This window comes from Euleptes europaea, chromosome 4 (genome assembly GCF_029931775.1).
Source record: "Euleptes europaea isolate rEulEur1 chromosome 4, rEulEur1.hap1, whole genome shotgun sequence".
NCBI lineage: Eukaryota > Metazoa > Chordata > Lepidosauria > Squamata > Sphaerodactylidae > Euleptes > Euleptes europaea.
The window spans coordinates 33,010,510-33,032,653 of record NC_079315.1 but is presented as its reverse complement, the minus strand read 5'-3'; the positions used below and the strand labels follow the sequence as shown (position 1 = coordinate 33,032,653).

Genomic DNA, 22,144 nt, shown 5'->3' with positions numbered 1-22,144 from the left:
GAGGACCAGACACATTACCCACATCATGAGATTCCTTCAGCCAGATTCCATGGAGGGCACATTTTATACATCCCATCCATGTAAATTTCACTCTACAGATTTTACCAGAGCAATGTAGGACTAGAGCACAGAGAAACCGTTCCCATTATGTCTGGGTAATGTACAAATTACGTCGAATGAAGCAGAATTTCAGTTTCTATGTACTGAAATGGTCATGTGAATCAACTCTTCTAGGGACAGGAAATGTAGCGTGTCAGCAGAGTGAGGTATACCTGACTCACTTCACTTCTTGAAATATGCAGAGCATTTATCTGAACTGATGGTTTGCACACCCCTTTAACTTTCCAGGTCATACACAACAGTCACCAGGGAGTCACATCAGCAATTTCATTCACCCATAAACCCAGCGACTTAAACGTGACCCCCCCACACATGGCACACCCATATATTAAAGGAAGACACTCATCTCACCATTTTTCTAAAGCTTCTACTGTTTGGGGGAAGGTTAGAGAAGATGACCCTTCAATGTATGAAAGTGTCCTTTCAGCATCAAAGCATTCCGCTTGGTTTCCCAGCGTGACAGCTTAGGTAAGTTGCTATTTGTTTATTTCTGTTTTTGAACAACCACTGTGCACTGCATGGTATACTGCGAATTACTCTGCTAGTTTAAAGAGGGCTGTTCTTGAAGAAGAAGGCTCAAAAATGGACCTAAGAGCATCAGAGTTTGCCTCGCTGGATAAGATTAAGAGTCCGGCTACTGATTTCATTCAGTTTCCACAACAGGCAAGGTACTCCTGGAAATTCACAAGCAAAGCATGATGGCAAGAAGGCTGTCCTGCAGCTGCCCTCAGCATATGGTTATCAGAAGTATACTGCCCTTGATTCTGCCAAGCTGTTGAGGCCAATACAATACTAGCACATCAAGGACAGAAGCTGTCACCCAAGCTCTCTTCGTGCTGTGCTAAGTTTCCATTTTCAGCAAGGTTTGTACACAGGGGAACTGTGAAAACCATGTTACTCTGCCACCTGAGTCTGAAGGGGGAACAGCCCACTATACTGTATCAGGGCCTAATGATATGCTACATTTTCTTCAACTCCCGAGTGGGGCAAGAAGAAGCTCCTTGGGGCCGTTTCAGGTCAGGAAGGCTTAAGCCCTCCTCTCACCACCTTGGTCCAAATCCAAATCGTGCTTGGAGTACCTGGGAATTTAATTTCAAGCACGAAACTCGCCAGGCATAGGGAATTCTGTCCCTCAAACACATGGAGCTTGCTGTAGGAGAAGTCAAAGCTTTTACATTTATTCCAAACTTACACATGATTTCCCTCTTGCAAGCCAATTGCATTACAGAGGTCAACAGTTAACATCCCAACCCAAGTTATACATAAGCCTTCAATGGTCTTTGCCCCTACAGAAACTAGTCCTCAGTTTTTTGCTTATGATACTCTGTAAAGCATTACACCTGCTGATGGTACTATATCTAAAACTAAAAGAAAAATAAGTCCTTTTTACCAGATTTGAAAACAACATCTCGCCTGGCCAGCCATGGCATTTAAGAATCACTGTAACTAACAAAAGTTATGCATTGATACCTGCCCTAGCAACAAAGGTATGTACATGCACTGGATACTTGTGTGGACTAATGGCTTTTGTGGACTTATCAGGCCCATCAAGGTCAGTACTGTCTTCTCAGCCTAGCAACAGAATCTCAGGTTGTGGTCTTTTACATCACCTATGACCTGATCCTTTAGATAGAGATGCTGGGGATTGAACCTGGGGCCTTCTACAGGCCAAGAAGATGTCGTCCCTTGCCACAATTCTTCAGGAATTATAGAGGATTTCCATACTACAGAGATCAATTCCTCTGGTGAAAATAGCAGCTTCAGGGGGTGGACTGTATCGCATCACATCACTGCTGACTTCCCTCCCCTCCCAAAACTGTTTCCTTCCCAGGGAGTGTCCCAAATCTTCAGGAATTTCCAAAGTCAGGATAAGATATATATTTCTTAAAATATTTAGGCCCTTCGCGCCCCCACCAAGAGGAGGCCGAAAGTGGCATGTAACTCTACCAGTAACGTAAGACTTCCTAAAACTCTAACACTCACTGTAGAAAAATAAAACAGACTGACAATGCCAGATTGGCAATAAGGAATCATCTTCTACAGGACAAGTCCAGCAGAGAAAGGAACAGAACACCACTGGTTATCATCGGTTCCTCCCAGCAAAAGATTCACCAGCATATCAACAATCTACAACCTCTTCTAGAATATAGCCCTTTCCTCTCATGGATAAAGTACTGCCTGCACATTCCCTCTACTGTCCTCATATTTATAAGGGCTTTAAAAAAAATAAAAGCCAAGAATCTGGGCCTGCTAATGTGCTAAACGAATAAGCAGTACAGCAGCAACTCTAGGATTAGAGGAGGGTTTTGCAGCGAGGGCTGCCAGTGCCACCCTTCCAAAAACTGAGTGTGTGCTGTAGTTTGTACCGGTGAGAGGAAGTGACTGCAACCTAACAAGATCCTGCATGCCACTCCTCTGCTTCTCCATCTGTCTCCCATTAATGTTGGTGGTACCCAGCCATTACACTTAAAATCAATTAAAGTGACAATAAGGACAATCATTTCCTACCCAAAGTGCAGATTTGCAGTGACAATATGCATATCTCTCATTAATTTTTATCTGCTGATTTTTTTCATTGTATAAGGAAGGGCTACATTCATAATACTTTATCTACACACTTCTTAACAGTGAGAGCACCAAAGAATAATGCTGTCTTGGTTGCAATAGCAACAGACCAGTATATGTAACATGCAAGTTGCTTATTCCAAACCACTCCAATTTTTCCTTTAAAAGAAAGATCCTTCCCTTTTTACCCTTGTTAGAACAGACTGATATCTGGGTTATATAGTATAAACACTGCAGTGTACCCCTACTTGCTTTAGATGAATATTTTTGTGCTTACACCAGTTTCCTTTGTTTGACAGGCAGCAGATGAATAAAAACTGCTGACTTGGTAGAACTAGCAACAAATATAGGACTTTGACCTTTTCCAGCAACGTGCTGCCATTTCCTAAGGTTAGGCCTATTAGAATCCCGAGCTCCAATGCAAGCATAAATCTGTTTTACAACCACATTTATAGTGATTCTCTGTGCACAAGGCTGAAATCAACGCAAACGGCTGCCTTTCTAAAATGAAGGAGGGGTATCCTCTCCTTCTTATTTTGGCATTTGCCAGATGGTGGCATGTGAAATAGTGAGAACAAGGCTGCTGAAATGAACTCTTCTGCTGCAGTTGCATCCCTTGCATTTTTAACCTCTGACACCTGTTAGCCCATACGATCCCATTCCCTCTTCCAGCAGGCACTCAATTGTCAGCTGAGACAAATGCCCATTAAATTTACATAGGTCCAGGTAAAAGTGATCCCAAGGCACAAGAGGACAGCAGGCAAACCAGTTCAGCAACACTGAGCAAGTTTTTTCCACCCACATTTCACATATGGCCCTTTTGTTTCTCCCGACATCTTCTCTTTTCTTCTTAAGAGTTAACTGTAAGGCTGACCTTGTTTCTCCAGTCAGGAGTTCAGTGGCATGCCTTGAATAAACCTTTTCGCCTTCAAGGAGCATGTTCTATTTTTGCCTCAAACACTTCTACAGCTTAAAGCTAAAGCCCTCATCTTGTTGAAGAGGGGCTTTTGGCTCGATATCAAAATGGCGAATAACAGCAAGAATAAGCCAAAAAATGAGGGGGGGGGGGCGGCTAATAGTCAAATAATTTAATTAACTAGCTATACAGTTACTATGACCTGACCTGGATAGCCTAGGCTAGTCTGATATCATCAGATCACAGAAGCTAAGCAGGGGTTCGCCTTGGTTAGTACTTGGATGGGAGACCACCAAGGATGTCCAGAGTCGCTATGCAGATGCAGACAATGGCAAACCACCTCTGTTGGTCTCTTCCCTTGAAAACCCTACTGGATTGCCATTGGTTGGCTGTGACCTGATGGCACTTTCCACCACCACAGTTACTATGGCCCAAGAATTTATTATTTATTTAGATATTTACAGCTTGTTTTTCTCCCCCCCATAGGAACCAAAAGCAGCTTCCAATATAATTCTTGCCTCCGCTATCTCATCCTCATATCAATAACAATTCCATGAGGTAGCTTGAACTGCGGAAGAGTGACTGGCTCAAGGCCACCCACCAATCTTTAGTGGCACAGTGGGAATCTGAACTCTAACCACTATAACACATTGGGTTGCTTTAGACATCATATACAAGGCCTGGAGTACAGTCTGTCCCACAGGTGACTGACCAATTCTTCCATCTCCTTTCCTCTGGCAGCACCTTTGCAAACCCTGAAAACTTTCTGCTGATAATTGGAGGACCCTCCTAAACAAAATTCACCTTGGCAGGGTATTGGACGAAATCACCCCCAGTTCCCTCCGTAGCAAGTGCAGCACTTACCCTGCCATGCTTCCTTGTGGAAGGGGGCAGCCCCCCCGCCATTCCACAGTGCATTTTGTCTACCAGGATCCCACACCCTTCAGCAGAGGATTTTCAGGTGATGAAAGGGCTGCTGGGAGAAGGGGGAAGGCAGAGAAGGTCCAATCCTGTGAGGCCTTTCCCCTTGTTCTGCCACAGGATCCAACCCAAAATAATGTCAATGACAATCATCTGCCTGCAGCAAAAATTCAGCGGGACTTGCAAACTAGTGCTTGGGGACACAACATTCTAATACTAATTTAAACTATCTGAAAGACTACAGAATGTTTTTAAAACTAAAAACGTAAGGAATTATGTATTTTTATCATAAGAGGTCATTTCTCTTCTAATTGCATGCTTCAGCTAAATTTTCAAGATGACTATAAAAGAACAAGAATCACCATGCAATCCATTGATGAATATAGTCTTTCCGGTTTATAAATTGAGTTATATTTTGTCCTGTGTTTGACCTAACATAATTCGATGCAGTTTCTCTTAAACATCAACACCCTTTTCCATTTTTTGCATAGTTCTGAACATGGTTCACTGCAAAGTGTTGTGAAAGCAACCTGGCAATGCCAAAATTAAGCATGTATGTGTAATTTTAGTGGTGGCATGACTTGGCTTTAATCCCTCACAGACCCACTCGTCTTTGGAAGGCACATAACATTTTGAGGTATGTAGGCTGCATTATTTATTTAAATTGGCACAGCAAGAGAATGTCATGAGGCTCAGAAGCTTTGACTAAAAAGAATAGGGATGTACTTTGCAGAGGAGCTTCATCTGCATATTGGAGCTCCCTCGGCCACAGGTAAGTGTACTAGGCTGGTGATTAAACAGAACATCTTTATTCCTGTATAATCCACCTTATGTCAAGTGTTGCAGTGAAACCCCACCCAAACGGTCACATGACCAAAGGGGAGGGAGCACCCCTCGGTTCTCTTTCAGCTGCTGCAGAGAGACAACATGTCTAGCTTTGGAGGGGAAAATCGCGGCAATGACTGAAGGGGAGGGGCAGCGCTCTTAGAAACTGAAATTTCTAGAAGCTAGCAAAATCTTTCTCCGTGGCTGGCCTGCGCATACGCAGTCCCATGTGGGACTACACAGAAGCCATGAAGATGCAACAAATGTTGTTTGTATGCATGAGACAACACGAGCATTGGCAGCCTAACAGAACTCATGACAGTACACAGAGGACAATCAAATTATAATAATTAGGCAAAACAAATAAATAACGTGCATGGGGGGCTCATCCTTGTCCAGAGATTATTTTTTTGCTTTCTTGGGCTCCTTTACAAGTTGTGATGTGTAGTACTTGGAGATGATGTACAAAGAGTGGATACGATGTGCATGTAAAGAATCTAATCTAACCCTACATGATTCCCCCACCACCAGGGTGTTAAACTTTTCTGGGGTAACTGATCCATGCTGACTGATCTTGCTACTGTGCCCTCTTCGCTTTCCTGAGTGTTCAAAGCCTCAAGACCACCTGCCTTGGATTGAATTGCACCAATTATGTATTCAGTGTGTACAAATTCAAACCAACTTGACACTGTGCCAACAGCAAAACAATGTCCACAGAGTAAAATGACATGACAAGGCGTGGACTACCATGAGTTCCCATTGTTGATCCCCTAAGCAATTAACAGTAATTGAGTTCAGAGCATGTCTGGACTATTTCAGAAGACATATATGTACACTGAGATGGGGGGGGGGGTATGCCGGGGGGGGGTATACCTTGAAGTGTAGTCAGCTTAACAAGAAAAGCATTGGAGTGAAACAGCGTCTTGCCTTCTAATAATTCTGTAAATACCATTGTTTGTGATCAACAGAGGGGAAAAGTATGTCAGAGAGCCAGCGTGGTGTTGTGGTTAATAGCAGCAGACGCTAATCTGGTGAACCAGGTTTGTTTCCCCACGCCTCCACATGAAGCCTGCTGGGAGACCTTGGGCTAGTCACAGTTCTCTCTGCACTCTCTCAGCCCCACCTACCTCACAAGGTGTCTGTTGTGGGGAAGAGAAGGGAAGGGGATTGTAAGCCACTGTTTGAGACACCTTAAAAGTAAAGAAAAGTGGGGTATAAAACCCAACTCTTCTTCTTCTTTAATGATCCCTACAGAAAGGAGGATGCAATTTTAAAACAGCGGCTGTTGGTTTTGTGGGGCACTTCATCAGCCAGCCCACCAGGCAGAAGCCCTGCGCGAGCTTCTGAAGAAGAAAAAGCAGAATGTGAAGGTGGCTGAAAACAGCACTGTTTTGGCATGCAGTCTAATTATAACATCTGGATGGTGCTTGCCTGATAAATTACAGACCTTCCCCCTCCCTCCTAGCTTTCCCTGGTAACAGAAGGGATTAACAGTTATAATTTTGCCATTATGTCCACATGGGTTGCCACCTACCCCTACAGAGATACTAACGAACAAACGAAACCTTCAGAAAGTAAACTGGAGTAGACCAGTGTGGCAAAAAAAAAAAAAAAAAAACCCAGACCTGTGACCAATTTGAAAATAACACATTAAAAAAAGCAGAAACCTTTGTGGACCAGAGCCAAAATATTTTGGGTGCATGTAGCAGCTTGTTTCACACAAAAGAAGGTAGAGATTCTCCTGGTGAATTTTATCTTTGTACTATAAGGGAGGGGAGGTGGCATGGTATAGCCCGATCTTATCAGATCTCAGAAGCTAAGCAGAGTCAGTAGTTGGAAGGGAGACCACCAAGGAAGGAAGGCTCTGCAGAAGAAGGCAACAGCAAACCACTTCTGCTTCTCACTTGCCTTGAAAGCCCCTTGCTGGGGTCACCATAAGTCAGCTGTGACTGGATGGCACTTTATACACACACACTATAAGCAGGAAACTGAAGGATTCACATCTTCCGCTTTCTCTTTCAGGTCCCAATTGATTGTGATGCTAGGTGAGGAAGAACTTAGTCTCAATGGCACACACTCCTCAAATGCATACATACTGCACGATGTATAGAGATGTGTCCTAGAATCCCCCCCATTCCTCCCCCTTCTGTTTGTTTTTTCCAGTTTTCCCAACATTTGGGAGAACATTGGAAAACACTTCTATGAAATCATTTTCCCCTCTTAAGTCAAGGTTTACTCGCTCAAAATGCTTTTTAAGAACTGTGTAAAATAATAGCTGTTATAAAAGACAATCTATATAGCATTAGATAACTCTAATTCCTGGCTATACTGTAGACAAGGATATGTTTAGATGCAGGATTGATTCTGTCCAAAATTAATATAATATACTGCGCTTTCAATGATAATGCACTACAGAAGAGTTCATTAAATTGAACTCGTCCACATCCGCTGTAAGAGTGGCCCTCTTCAGACAACAGATGCATGTTGAAATCAACATACATACCGGGGGAGCAAAAACAGGAGCGATGGCCCTGACCACCCACCTACACACGATAGCTGGAAAATGAGCACAGCACCCACAACACAGGCCCTGTTCCTGTGATCAGAAATGTTAAAACAAGCAATGTTCCTAATCTCAGGGACGAAGCAATCACCTGTGTGGGAGGGTTGGGGGTGGCAGGCTCCCTCCCGCTCCCTCTGTATGCACGTCCATTTTGACATTCAAATGTTGAAGACAAGCTTGTATGAAGACTGTTTTACAGTGAAATAATAAACTTTTTGGGTGTGTGGTTTACTACAACATTTATGGTTTCAATTTCAACTTTTATTTCTTCCCAGATGGCAGAAAGATGGGATTAGGTACCACAGGATGCAGCAGTTTGCATTTCTCTCTAGTACTGGGTATATTTGCAGTTTTGATTGAACAAAGCTAAGGCATTTATACTTCTAAATTTTATAGCTAAGTCAAACACCTGCACACGCTTTCATGACAGCTCCATTTAACACAGGGAAACTTACTTCCAAATTCTTATAAAAAATCATCCATCTGCACACTACTTTTAATTTATTCCCTAAATTGCACTGGGATGGTAGAAAAAATGGGAGGAGAGAGCTATTCAACCAAAGAGATTCATGAAATAATTTTCTTTCCCTTTACAACTAGCTCTTTAACAGAAGCCCTGCTTGGCTACATTTCTTGAAATTCCCTCTAAATACTCTGCATGGATGCACGTAAAATTAAAGAGGGTGGATTTAATAAGATTAACCCAGAAAAACAGCTACAGATTCTGCAGACAGCCACTGCACCCCAGGTTTTCTTGGGCAGATTCATTTGCTAATGGAAACGGCAGCTCAAATCCACTAAACGAAAAGCACACTTCTTCTAAAGGAATCAAATACAAGGGACACTGTACTGAAAAGGCACAAAGCAGTAAATTAAATCTACCATTAATAACTAGACAATAAACCAGAAGCCTAAACCCACCATTAAGACTCGTGACGTAGCGTCTGAGGGAGAGAGAAAAGGCTTGGTTATGCCCTGGGCTATTCACTGGCTTTTCTCCCTCCATCCCTCTCAGAAGTGGAAACAAGATCCTACCAACATGGAAGCAGAAAGAGAAATAGGTGAAGCAATCCTTCATTGGTATTTCCATTGCTGCCCAAGGTATATATAAATAAATATTGGGAAAAATGTGCATTGCCTGCTATTTATACATATAGTGTAAATCACTCGTATGTATTTAGTAAATGTATAGATCGCCTTTCAACTAAAAAGCTCACAAGGCAGTTTCCAGTAGAATAAAATAGAACAAAAGTCAATAAAAACAGGCAAATATAGTAAAATTCAACTGAAATACAAAAATGAAATATAGTGTTTAAAAAATGCCAACAAAAGCAGTCTTTTAATAGTGCCACTGTACCAGCCACCCTATTTCTTACTGATCGATTTCAAAGGACCTCCAGGAAAAGCATCTCTTCAAACCCATCCAGAAGATTTTAGGGAAGCAGCTGCTGGCAACTTCTGAGAGGAGGAGTTCCAAAGCTAGGGGTCACTAACTGAAGCTCTGTTAAATCTCCCTGGGAGAAAGGCTCCCTGGGTTAATTGGTATAGGTGGATGCAGTCCTTCAGGTTACAGGCCTAAGTTATTAGGACTTTAAAGATCTAAACCAGCACCAGGTACTGAGCCCAGAAATATACTGGAAGCCAGTATAGATTGTGTAGCACTAGCTTAATATGGTCACTTTGGCAGGTGCTGCTGAATTCTGGACAAACTAAATTTTCCAAAGCATCTTCAAGGGCAGCCCCACATATGGCATATTACAGTAGTCTGGATGTTGTTGGTGATGATTTGTTGATACACAAATAATGTCACAAACTGCCTCAACTTGATGGGAAAAGTCTGGTGGAAGGAAAGAGAAAATGGCATGAAAATAAAGAATCATAGCTTTGATTTGCACAAGAAGTGAAATAAAAATTGTGGTGGTTTAGGTTGAAACTGAAGGGAGGATAAATTGGAAATTGTAATATCTGCTTGCTTATTTCTAACAATGTTATGAAATTCATCCTTTACCACCTCTGAGACCCACTTCCCCCTAGTATTTCCTGAGATGGAACTTGTACCTTTAAAAGGGGTATCAAAGGGAGAATGTCCCAGTAGCATTAAATTGTGCAAAAGAGCTGAGTGAAAACCAGTCAAGAACTGATGATGCATGTTATTAAACTGGCAATCTGTGTAAAGCACAAGACCACATAGAGTCATGCTGTCATTCGGTACTAGCCCTTTGGAGATAGAGGCATGTATCCAGCCTTAGGTGGGAGGAAGTTCCAGCAAAGAATCTCCCTTGAAGTCACCAGGTGAAGATTGTCTGGCTTGTATCTGAACACTCTACTGAGCCTAAGGAGCCTTGCTGCAACTTAAGTGGAGCTGCTCTGAAGGCTCCTTAAGCCAGAGGAAGGTTTCAAACTTTGCCAAGTATAATGGCAGGATATATGTCAGAGAATATTCACCTGGCACCTTCAAGGGAGGTTCTTTGATGAACCCCCCTCCAAGAGAAGAGTTTTTCCAGTATCCAAAATTATGAAGAGTTGCTGGGTTACACCATATATTTTTCCTGCCAATCCCTCTCCTTCCTCACTCTGTCACTGGTCCAGCAGGACTACGTCCTGCCAACACTTTCCCCTTCCTGATCACCCTGCTTTGAGCTCAGTGCCTTGGCTGTGGCAGCAGCAGAAATAGTTCCATGCATGCCTGGCTTTCTGTCCTTTGATCTCGCTACAGCAGGCTGTGCTTGCAAAAAGAACAAGACAGCCACCTGCAGAATTCTCATGTTGCCAGCAAGATTAAAACAGTTGAGTTTATCCAAGGGGGGGGGGTAACCAAATTAAGTGACCACAGCTGATAAATACAGAGAGGAGATTCCTGACTGCTGAGATCAATTGAGTCTCAAAATCCTGGGGCACGCATCCCTAAAATTATACAAGCTCCTCTAAAAGCAACATTAAGTGCTAATGAAGGTCTTCCAAGTCCATGCTCCATGACCATTCCTGGAGATTCATAAGTAATTCACATAGTATGTGTTTATTACGGGAATTACCTCTGTATTGCTGATGCACCCGTAACTGTAATGTGCAAAAGCCACTCAGAATCTGCACAACCCAAGGGTTTGTGCAACTGTATGTGTGAGCCATGTCACTGTTAGGTGATATGGTGGCCTTTCTTCATACTTCCAATGCAGTGCCCATTTCCCCCTTCCCCATTGCTAGAGTCAGCTGAACTTGTAGGGACAGTGATACCTACCTCATTTACAGAAGCATGGGGCTTTTCTGGGGCTACTCCTTATAGTTCCGTGTAGAAATGTGAAACCCAGGGTGAAATAAATATTTTTCCATAGGACCTTATTTTCAATATTTCCCCCAAATTTTTTTCCAAAGGAAAAGTGGGAAATTTAGGGGGCCACTGGGAAAAAAACTTGAGGAAAGATTTTTTTTAAAAGTCTCTAAAACAGAATGAAACACTTGTTAAGACAAGGGTTTACCTCACTCAAAATGTGTAGTATGAAGGTTTTTATGTAAGATAATCAATGGCGTTAGAGTATGTTTCTATTTTCAACTTTTTTTGTTTCATACATCTCAGAAAGCAAAAACTAATATATGTGTACTAAGCTACCACAGCATGCAGCAGGTTGAGGCCTGCTCACTCATATTTCTCATATAGTCACTTGAAGAAAACTGTATCATCCCAACGGTGTAAATGTGGTTGGGCTGGCATTGTAAGGCATGTATATTTCTACATTTCATAAACTTGCCCCAACTTTCTATGCTAACTTAAGTTATAAATGTTACATGCTATGATGTTAAAACAGAAAACAAATTTAGGCTTGATAAGAAAGTAAGCAGTTTGTGTGTGTGTGTGTGTGCGCGCGCACAATTTTCTTTCACCTGGCATTAAAATTTCCAGAAATGCTGTATTTCTAGTTCAGTGTAGGGTTACCAAACTCAAGGTGGTATCCCGAGTTCTCATTGAATGTTCTCTAGACTACAGAGATCACTTCATCTGGGGGAAACAGCATCTTTGGAAAGAAGACTCTATAGCATCATACCAAGCTCTCTCCGCTCTGAAACTTTACCCTTCCCAAGCACTGTCTCCAACTCTCCAGGAATTTCCCAGGATGGAGACCCAGTCCTAGTTGTACCCAGGCATAATCCCTCTGCTTTTCCTTAACCAGATCAGGCAGGATGCTTCTTCACCAAGGCTTTCTGTCTTGCAATGCCCCTATTGCCTGTATCCTCTGAATATATATCCCCTCTCAAATACAGACACTGAGCCCCTCTTCTAAATATTCATGCATTCTAACAAATAAGGGGTAACCTCTGGAGGAGAAGCTGGCAGAAAGTCATGGATTGATCCCTTTGTTCTTTAGTTTCACTTTTGTTCTGGAGCAGAGAGAACATTACGATATTCTGAGTAGCTTTAACAATCTGCAAGAGGCAGCAAGGAATAAATCTCCCATAGCAAATAAATTACCACCATAGCTTCCTCAGTAAGACCCAGAGGGATTTAACAACAAAATGAACATGGCAACTACTTACTAACAATACAAATCACTTACAATATACTGTCTTTCAGCAAATGGTTCTTTTGGACACCTCTTGCAAAAGAATGGGTCAACTTAACATTGAATTATCAGGACATTATACATGATTAGCAACTTGCCTGACAAAGGAATCCATATAGAGTTGCTGTGTCTGTTATTGCTCTCCTTCGTATGCAGACTTCCCATCCTTAAGCAAGGCAGTCTTGGTCCCTATCCTTGAGACTGGGTGCCTCAGTTGCCTGGCACTGATATGAGAGCAGGACTGGTGTAATGCCTACTTCTGAAAAAGTAGCTAGACAGCAGCAATGTTGCTCCATTGTAAGCTCTAGCCCTGCGCTCCATCCCTCAAACAGAGTTCAGCAGACGGCAAATCCACGAAAGCAGTTTTATTGGGTAGAATCGACAGGTTACAGAAACTATATTCAGAATGATACTAATAAGGGGATGAGGTAAGGCACATGGCATATACAGAAAAGTACAAGGAGATAACCAGTAACCCAGGCAACCCCCCACCCAGAGGCTGGAAGGAGCACTTGGCAATTCCCACACTAAAGGAATTCAAGCAGGACTCTAAGAAGTCTAAACACGGGGCACGGACTGGCCTTGGAGAGAATTGCAAAACAACACCTGGGAGCACAGCCCTGGACTGGCTTCACGGCCTGCTCCTGACATCCATACAGCTCCTGAAGAGTCAGGGCATATGGAGGATTCCCTCCCAGATGAAAATGTGCAGATCCACCCCCCCAAAAAAATGATTCCCTCTCCCAATCACTTTTCCAATAGTCTCTATCCTGCCCATCATGCTGGTTCATAACCAGTCTAATATACAGATCAAAAGTTACAACCAATCAAATATCAATAATTACATTAAGGAAAGGAGTCTTTGCAAAGCAGATATGAAGTTTCCCTCCAGGCATAAACATTTGGACATTCTTTGAAACCAGTCAGGGTCCAGAGGAACAATAAATATGTGGAGCTTGATACCTTTCCCATCTATGCATAAAAATTTTAAGATCCAACACAGACATACAAAGCTCCCACATATTAATATCACACATCAAGCACTTGTGGCAGTATACAGTTTCTTCCATACCTTTTTGAGGCAGCCACTCACTACGCACAATCAATATACATGACAAAGCAAAAGCCATAAATATTTCACAACCTAGGTGTGCTGCTAACTCTCTTATCTTCTTTAGCGTCTCATGAGGTCTAGAAACATGCATGGCTTCTTGAGACTCCATTCAAATCACATTTTTAGAGGGTACACATGAAGCTGCCTTATACTGAATCAGACACTTGGTCCATCAAAGTCAGTATTATCTTCTCAGACCGGCAGCAGCTCTCCAGGGTCTCAGGTAGAGGTCTTTCACATCACCTACTTGCCTAGTCCCTTTAACTGGAGATGCCAGGGATTGAACCTGGGACCTTCTGCATGCCAAGCAGATGCTCTACCACTGAGCCATGGCCCCTCCCCTAGCTACCCTATGTGAACACAGCAAAACTCCCAATCCTTGAAGTATGTAAACAGAATGGCTGTTAAGTCACAGCACCAAAAACAAACAAACAAACAAAAACCCTCATAGATCACCGCAGAGATAACAGCACAGCCATAGGCATTCCTTATTTCTGCAATACAGTTGGTGTCTTACTTCTTAAAGTATGCAGACAGCCTATGGTATAACAGTACTTTGTGACACAACTCCATGAAGGCTGAAAAAATCTACTATAGACTGGATTCAAAATAAAGGAATTTCAAAATTTTAAATTCTAGTTTAAAAACTCATGTCCAGAAGGTTCTAAGATGACCCCCTGGGAGGCGCTCGTAGACACAAGTGTAAACTTACCTACACTAGTAGGGAATATGTCCTCATTGTTGATCTGAACCTCAATCCAGTCCATCAAAAGATTCATATACTGGGGTGCTGGTAGTGCTGTAGGTTTCTTATACTTCAGGTCATCCTGCCACCGGTATTCATATTTTGGGCCACCCGACATCACAGGACAGGTCCTATCTGTGCAGAACTCACAGATAGTTCCATAGATCAGGTTGATTCTGTTGAAAAAGTCAACCACATGAACAGCCACCCAGTCATTTAGATCTTCTCCACTGGGCAGCTGCACGGCTGCTTTCAGGTCCACCCCAGAGTTCAGTGAGGCCTGTGCTCGTTTGTGGAGCTCAAACCGTTGAGTCCCTGGTTCAAATTTCCGTTTGGGGCGAAAAGTCTTGTCCTTATTGAAAACTTGCTTGAGTGCAATGGACATGTCTCACAACTGTCAATTTTCGGGCAGCAAAAAGAAGAGGCACTAGAATGACAGCCAAGGGCAAAGGAGATTTCTGTAGCAGATACGCTTCATCCACTAGCTCTTCCTGTTGAAAGCTTTATTAGAAGACTTCATGTTCCTGAAGGTTTAGAGGGGGGGAAAAACTACACGTTAATGCTGAATATAATACCTTCCAATCTGTCAAAGACTATTTTATTCTTATTTTCAAATCTACAAAAGGCTACAGAGCTGTTCTTCCACAGGTGGCTCAAAGGCTACTTCTGGCCCAAAGGATCTGTCTAGGTAGGCTGCCAAGCTATGGATTCTTTCCTTCCCTTGCTGTCCCATTTTTTTCTTGGCTGTACATTGTGGCTGTTAACCTCACTGTTCCAAAAGGCCACATTTTCACAGTCCAAATACTTACAAGGTGGCTTACAGACAAAAGGAATATAAACACAAGACATCCATTCACGGAAAACAACAAAACATCAGGAAAAAAAGAGACAACTTTTGGGCATCACAGAATTCAACAGCAACTGAACCCAAGTCTTCAAGGATTTAAGCCAAGTTCTCACTGTGGGGTAAACCTGTGTTTGAGCTGTATCACTTCAGACTATACATGGGGACTTGCATAAGTGCGTTCTCCTCCCTAACCCCCACTCATACCTCTTGACATAGAAAACTACATCAGAGAGAATGTTTTATATATGTAGGGAATATAATCCAAGAATATCTAGTTTAGGGTTCCCCACTGTGGAGCCTGTGGGTACCATATCACCTGCAGGTACTTCCTCTGGTGCCCACTGAACATTTCAGACAGTGGGTAGGGCCACTGTAAGACATGGCTTGCTATTGGCTGGCCTTATTTATGCAAAAAGTCTTTCCATGGCTGCAATAGCAGCCACAGTCACTGGAGGATCAGGAAGACTGGTAAATAATAGGATTTGCAGTTCCATTCCCCCTCCAAGCTTTCCTTCCCCCTTTTTTCTCCCCCCCTCAGTTTCCCTCATTTCTTTTTATTCACCAATCTCGTCCTCTCTCCCTCGCTATACCAGGGCTATCCTTCATTTGTTTTTATTCCCCTTTTTTATTCTTTTGCGAAGTAAGGAGGCATTGGGTTCAGCTCCACCTCTTGTGGAAGCGGTTTTGGGGTGGCAGTCAACACCTCCTCTCAAAATCCCAAAGGTTCCTGCAGCTTCAAAATCGAGTTGACTCAACAAAAACTCCAGTTGAATAAAATTCACAGGGTAGCATATGAAAATCAACCAACACAATTACCTGATTTTGATCGGCTTGAGAAAGGCCACTAGAAACCCTGATCCTTGATGAATTAACTAAATAGCCATAAATCTGCACTTCCCAAATAGCCTTCTATGTAAAGGCCCAACAAGTATTCCTTTAAAGGATTCGGCTCTCCAATTTTTAAAAGGTTTTCATTCACATTTTTATAGCTTTCTTAAGCAAAGGAAAACAGTAACATTCTGAAGTTTATCAATTGTTCCCAGAGACCTATCAACAGAGGCAAAAGGGGGGGGGGAACGAAACTGGGGGGGGGGGGAGAAGGTGATCAAGTTTTCTTTTCAGATAATAAACTAATATACAGATTAGGAGCCAGCTGTGTTATTTTGCATATAAACACATGAACAATGACTACAAAAGTATACAGGATAAAAATAAACCAGCAATCACATTTTCTCTGTTTACCATATGATGAGTAAACTCAGTACGACTGGGGGTCAAGGTGACACTGGAATATTGTAGTACTGACACTTCTAGCCCACCAGCTGGCACCAAATTTAATACTTTCCTTGCCTAAATTTAATACTTTCCTTTGAAGAATAGTTTTATGTTGGGTTCTATGGCTTGCCTAATCTATTCCGATCTTGAAAGCCAAGCAGGGTTGGCCACGGTTAGTACTTGGATAGGAGACCACCAAGGAAGCCTATGGTAGCTATGCAGAGGCAGGTAATGGCAAACCACCTCTGTTCATCTCTTGCCTGGAGAACCTATGGGGTCACCTTAAGTCAGTTGTGATTTTACAGCACTTTAGACACACATTGACTTCTGTTATTAAGACAATAAGCCAAACCAAAGAGTTCTTCAATAATTGGCCCCAGCTTGGTGGAATGCTCTCCCTAATAACATCAGGGTCCTGTGGGACCTTCAAAAAGTTCCGCAGGGGCTGCAAGACGGAGCTATTCCAAGAGGCCTATGGGTGAGGGCAACCGCAAGGTTGTCATCTGTTGCTGACCTCTCTACCTCCCCACCCCTGCATTTTATTTTAATAGATCTGTTCTGAATTTTTTCAACAACTGGTTGTTGATATACACCATTGATATGGAAATTTACTACCATCGTTTTAATTCTTTTAATGTTTTAATGATATTGACTGTTTTATTGTTATGATAATGTATTTATTGTAACCCACCCTGAGCTCGGCCTTGGTTGGGTTTTTTTGGTTTATTGTTTAATTTTATTGGGGTTTTAATTGTGTTATGTTTTATGGTGTTTTATGAAATTAAGTAATTACGAATAAGATTGTTAGCCGCTCTGAGCCCGGTTTCAGCTGGGAGGAGAGCGGGTTATAAATTGACTTAATAATAATAATAAATAGGTGCACCAAGGTGCTTTGAAATTAACAAGACACAAAATGAAGTGGCCACATTATACAGATTCTGAGGTGTCGCAAACTAGGTAATGCACCATAGCTATTTACTACAGTGGTTGCGCTGGTACAAAGCTGTTTCTTCTTAATAGAGAACCCAAAAGACAAATTAAATAATAAGTTTTAAAAATGAAGTTTTAATCTTACCTTTTATTCTTCCTTACACCAATTAGTCCCTAGGCATGCCTTATTCTGTAATTTAGCTCTTGAGACCTTTTTGTACATTGGACAAAGGGCCCTTTATCACATTTGTAAAGACTTAAAAACTCATAAATTACAGGTAATTATTGTAAATAATAGTGCATATCTGACTTTTACCATTACACGTTGCTCTACTGACATTATATTCATCGTTGCTCTGAGTTCATTTGAGATTAGAAAAGGTTCATAGCTGCAGTGAAATTGCAAGCAGCGACAATAATTATGCCAAGCAGTAGGAGTGGAGAAACAATACATGCCATTATATTCAAGCAAAACCTGTAGGACCTGGTATCCCCTTCCACGAGCAATAAAACAGAACTGTTGTGATGGCACATGCATTGTTCAGCGAACTGCTTATGCTAGTTTGCAGAGGGATAAATTAAGACATTGATGCTGGATTTGGGTCTTAGCCTTATTCAAGGCCCAGCTACTAAAGCTGCAACAGATTTGCTAGCTGAAGAATTCAGCCAACAACCTCTCTTTTCTCTCCACAAATGCATTTCATACCAAAGCAGCATTTTTTCCTTAAGCCTTCATGTTTACTCTACTGTCTGCCACCTAAAAGGGGACAGTAGATGCGACCCAGTTCCTCCTCCAATCTTCCCTCCAGGAGACTTTCAGGAGCTTGAGAGGGGGAGGAGGAGGGTTTCTTCTGCCCCTCCCCTTAAAACTTAGGTTCCATCAACATGTTCTTCAAAGTATATTCAGGTCTCAACAGGTGATTTTTATTTTTGTATTAAAAGAATATTTTTCTAAATAACCGGGTCCCTACTTGTCCATGGGTAATCTGTTTTTCCTGCTTTTGTGACTGGCATGATTTCCAACTTCTTCTCTTTTTTTGCTGTCAAGTCACAGCTGACTTATGGTGACCCTGTAGGGTTTTCAAGGCAAGAGACACTCAGAGGTGGTTTGCCATTGCCTGCCTCTGTGTCACGCCCCTGGTATTCCTTGGAGGGCTCCCATTCAAAAACTTGCCAGGGTCAGGGCTGAGAGTGTGTGACTGGCCCAAGGTCACCCAGCAAGTTTCCATGGCAGAGTGGGGATTCAAACCTGGGTTTCCCATTCAAATTTCTACTATATAAAACACTGTGTGTGTGTATACATACGTACTATGTACATTTATATATTTAAAGAAATGAGCTCTCCCACAATTGGCTAACAACTCACTTTAAAGTTCCAACTGATCTTTCCCCTGCCTCTAAAGGCCTCATCCCTGCAATATATGCACACCACCTATAATTTGTTAACCAAACTGGATTTTTTATCTGCATGATGGCTTGCCCTTGGCTATTAAATATAAGGACTGCAGACATGCCAATAACTGCAATTGTTCACACTAATTTTACCATCATCAGATCATACTCAACAAAATGGTTATTCTAGTCATACAGGATTGCAGTTCTATGATAAAGCTATCTATTTGGTCTTTTAAGAACACATAATTAGTTCAGTCTAGGATTTCCATATGGCTGGGCTTTGTCCCAGTTCTGAACATGCCACCATGTGTTTTCTTGAACCATCAGGTGGCCCAGATTCCCAGCTTTCATTTCTTTTAAAAAATGATATCTCTAACCTTTGTAAATATAGAGAGACACAGCCAGTATTCTGACCAATCATTTAATGAGAAACAAGTTTGCATGACAGAGAGGGACAGGTTGGGGAAAGTGTTGCATTGTACATCAAAGAGGGCATAGAATCAAATAAGTTAGGAAACACAAGGGGAATTAAGTCTGCAACAGAAGCAATATGGGTGGAAATACTGGGCCCAAAGGGTTACTTAAAAGTGGGGGTGTACCAACCTCCAGGTACTAGATGGAGATCTCCTGCTATTACAACTGATCTCCAGCCGATAGAGATCAATTCACCTGGAGAAAATGGCCACTTTGGCAATTGGACTCCAATTTGGCAAGTCCCTCCCCTCCCCAAACCCCGCCCTCCTCAGGCTCCACGCCAAAAACCTCCTGCTGATGGTGAAGAGGGATCTGGCAACCCTACACCCACCTAATCAAACTCTTGACACTGATCTTGAGATGGAGAAGGAAATAAGGGAGGTGACTAAAGCAGATAATGTTATGATACTGGGAGACTTCAACTACCCTCACATTGACTGGGTAAACAGTCACGCTGTAGAAAACGAGATTTTTAGACATCATAAATGACTGCACCCTGGAACAGTTGGTCACAGAGCCAAACAGAGGGGTAGTGATCTTGAACTTGGTTCTGAGCGGGGCTCAAGACCTAGTGAGAGATATAGAGGTTCTCGCACAAAATGGTAAGTGATCACAATGCTAAAAGTTCAGCATTCATATCAATAGAAAGTTACCTCTAAATTCCAAAAATGTAACATTTGTTTCAAAAGAGGGAACTTTACAAAAATAAGGGGAATAGTTAAAAGGAAGCTGAAAGGAAAACATAAGACAGTCAAATCCCTAGAGGATGCTTGGAAGCTATTTAAATACACATTAATTGAAGCCCAGATAGAATGCATTTCACAGGTTAGGAAAAGCACTGCCAAGTCTAAAAGAATGCCTGCGTGATTAACAACGTAAGTCAAGGAAGCTGTTAACTGCACAATCCTGAAAGGGAGAAGGTGAAGCACCTCAGGAGGCAGTGTGACCCGTATGGCAGCAAAAGTGCCACTTGCACCGTCCAAAATTGCACAGACACCAACAGTGGGACACTTACACTGGTGCTGCAGAGTGGAGCAGCAAAACCAAGCAGGGGTGGGGCTGTGGCTCAGTGGTAGAGCATCTGCTTGGTATGCAGAAGGTCCCAGGTTCAATCCCCGGCATCTCCAGTTAAAGGGACTAGGCAGGTCGGTGATGCGAAAGGCCTCTGCCTGAGAACCTGGAGAGCCGCTGCTGGTCTGAGTAGACAATACTGACTTCGATGGACCAAGGGTCTGATTCAGTATAAGGCAGCTTCATGTGTTCATGTGTACAGGGATAGCGTCCTTCTGTGTGGTCATGCATGCTGTTTTTTCTCAACAGATTGCTGAAGGAAGCCATCCAGCAGGTAAAGCTCAGCATGTGACTGGCACCCTGTCGCTCCACCCATGGTCTCACCCGCTTACCCAGCCTGCGTTCATAATGGATCTGGCCCTGTCAGATGGCTTCTCCTGTTGAAGATCAGCCTTCATGGAAACTTATTGCAGGAGTGAGTGGAATGTGAGCTCCGAGCAGGCCCAGAGGTGGATACTGAGGCTCAAGGTTCCCATGCCTGCTCCCTGCCCTACAATAAAGTTTTCTCTGCTTTGACAACCATGTGTATGCACCTGTCAGGGTGGATGGGTGGGCAGGTAGGTGGAGTGGTTGGGGATGGGACTCTCAAAGTCTGCCTCCAACATAAGGACTGCAGGCTGTCTAAGGAGTTCATTCCCCACCCCCTTGATGGTTCTGAGCTAGCATGGTAACTCCCCTGGATGCAAGCCCTCACCCAAGGGATGCCAGCTCTGGCCCGGGGAATACCTGGAGACAGCAGGGGGTGATGCCTGAGGAGGGTGGGGTTTGGGGAGGGGAGGGTCTTCAATGTGGGATCATGCCATAGGGTCCACCTTCTGAGGCAGCCAGTGTCTCCAGGGGAACTGATCACTGGCGCCCTAAGTGTTAAACCCAGGAGATTTCCAGCCACTGCCTGGAGGTTGGCTACCTGTCCTCATCCTCAGCACTGTGGGACACTTCCCAAAGCGCCTTGGGGCAGCCAAAGCCCCAGGAGGGTGGGGTCTTGCATTGGGGAGCCCATGCATCCAAAGACTGGGAGGGGCTGCAGCACAGAACAAGAGGCACCCATCAATCAAGGAGGGCTGCCATCTAGAACGGAATGGGGGCACCAAGTGTCACTCTGGGGGAATAGTTGCCCATGCCAGTAGGCTGCTCGTCCCCAGCCACCCGCCTCTCTCTCTGAGGCTTGGGGCCTTCTGAGCTAGTGGGCCCACCTCCCCATCATTGGGGCATGGAGAACTGCCATGAGTGGTTCAGGTGCACCTCACAGGATGAGTGCTGGTTGGTCTCTCTCCCACACCCCAGCAGCTCCGGGCCTCCCTTCCCCCAGGCTTCCGCCAAGCCCACTTTGCCATCTGACATTCCAAGGGCAACAAGGATTTTGGGGGTTGAGCAAGCAGTGAGGGATGGGGGATCGGGACCAGAAAGTGGTGTGCAGTCATGAGCCCATCCCCCTGGTGGCTGCTGTTGCATGCAGGGCTTCTGGTGTTGGACTGCCCTGGTGTGTGGCCGGGGCAACCCACATGCTCCCAGCTCTCTCTCGCCCCTTTCCTGGCCTTTGCTGTACTCCTTTGGGGCCAGGAGAGGGATGGGGCCATCCTCCGTCCGCTTTTGCCTAATCCCGCCCCTCTCCTAGCCTCCGGTGCCCTCCCTCTGGCCCTGGGGTGTGTGGTGGCATGTCCGCCCCATGAGATGCTTTGCCTAGTCCCGCCCCCTCTCCGCAGCTCCCATGTATCCACATGTCTCCACGGCAGCTTGGACCCCGGCTCCACCCTCTTTGCTCTGGCTTGCCCACGCCAACGTCTGCCTCACTGTTATCTTGTTTAAAATGCTGGATTTGCAGAGCTGGCT

General features: G+C 43.6%; 1 protein-coding gene across 2 annotated transcripts in view; it reads right to left on the bottom strand.

Moving 5' to 3' along the window:
* Positions 1-22,144, bottom strand: part of MOB3B (MOB kinase activator 3B) — a 122,192-nt gene that overhangs the window by 47,435 nt on the left and 52,613 nt on the right. Inside the window, exon 2 of one of the 2 annotated variants that reach the window (XM_056848519.1) lies at positions 14,290-14,846. In XM_056848519.1, coding sequence (XP_056704497.1) covers positions 14,290-14,707 — 418 coding nt within the window. In that variant the 5' untranslated portion in view covers positions 14,708-14,846. The remainder of the gene's footprint in view (positions 1-14,289; positions 14,847-22,144) is intronic. The other variant, XM_056848520.1, reaches the window with a different exon arrangement.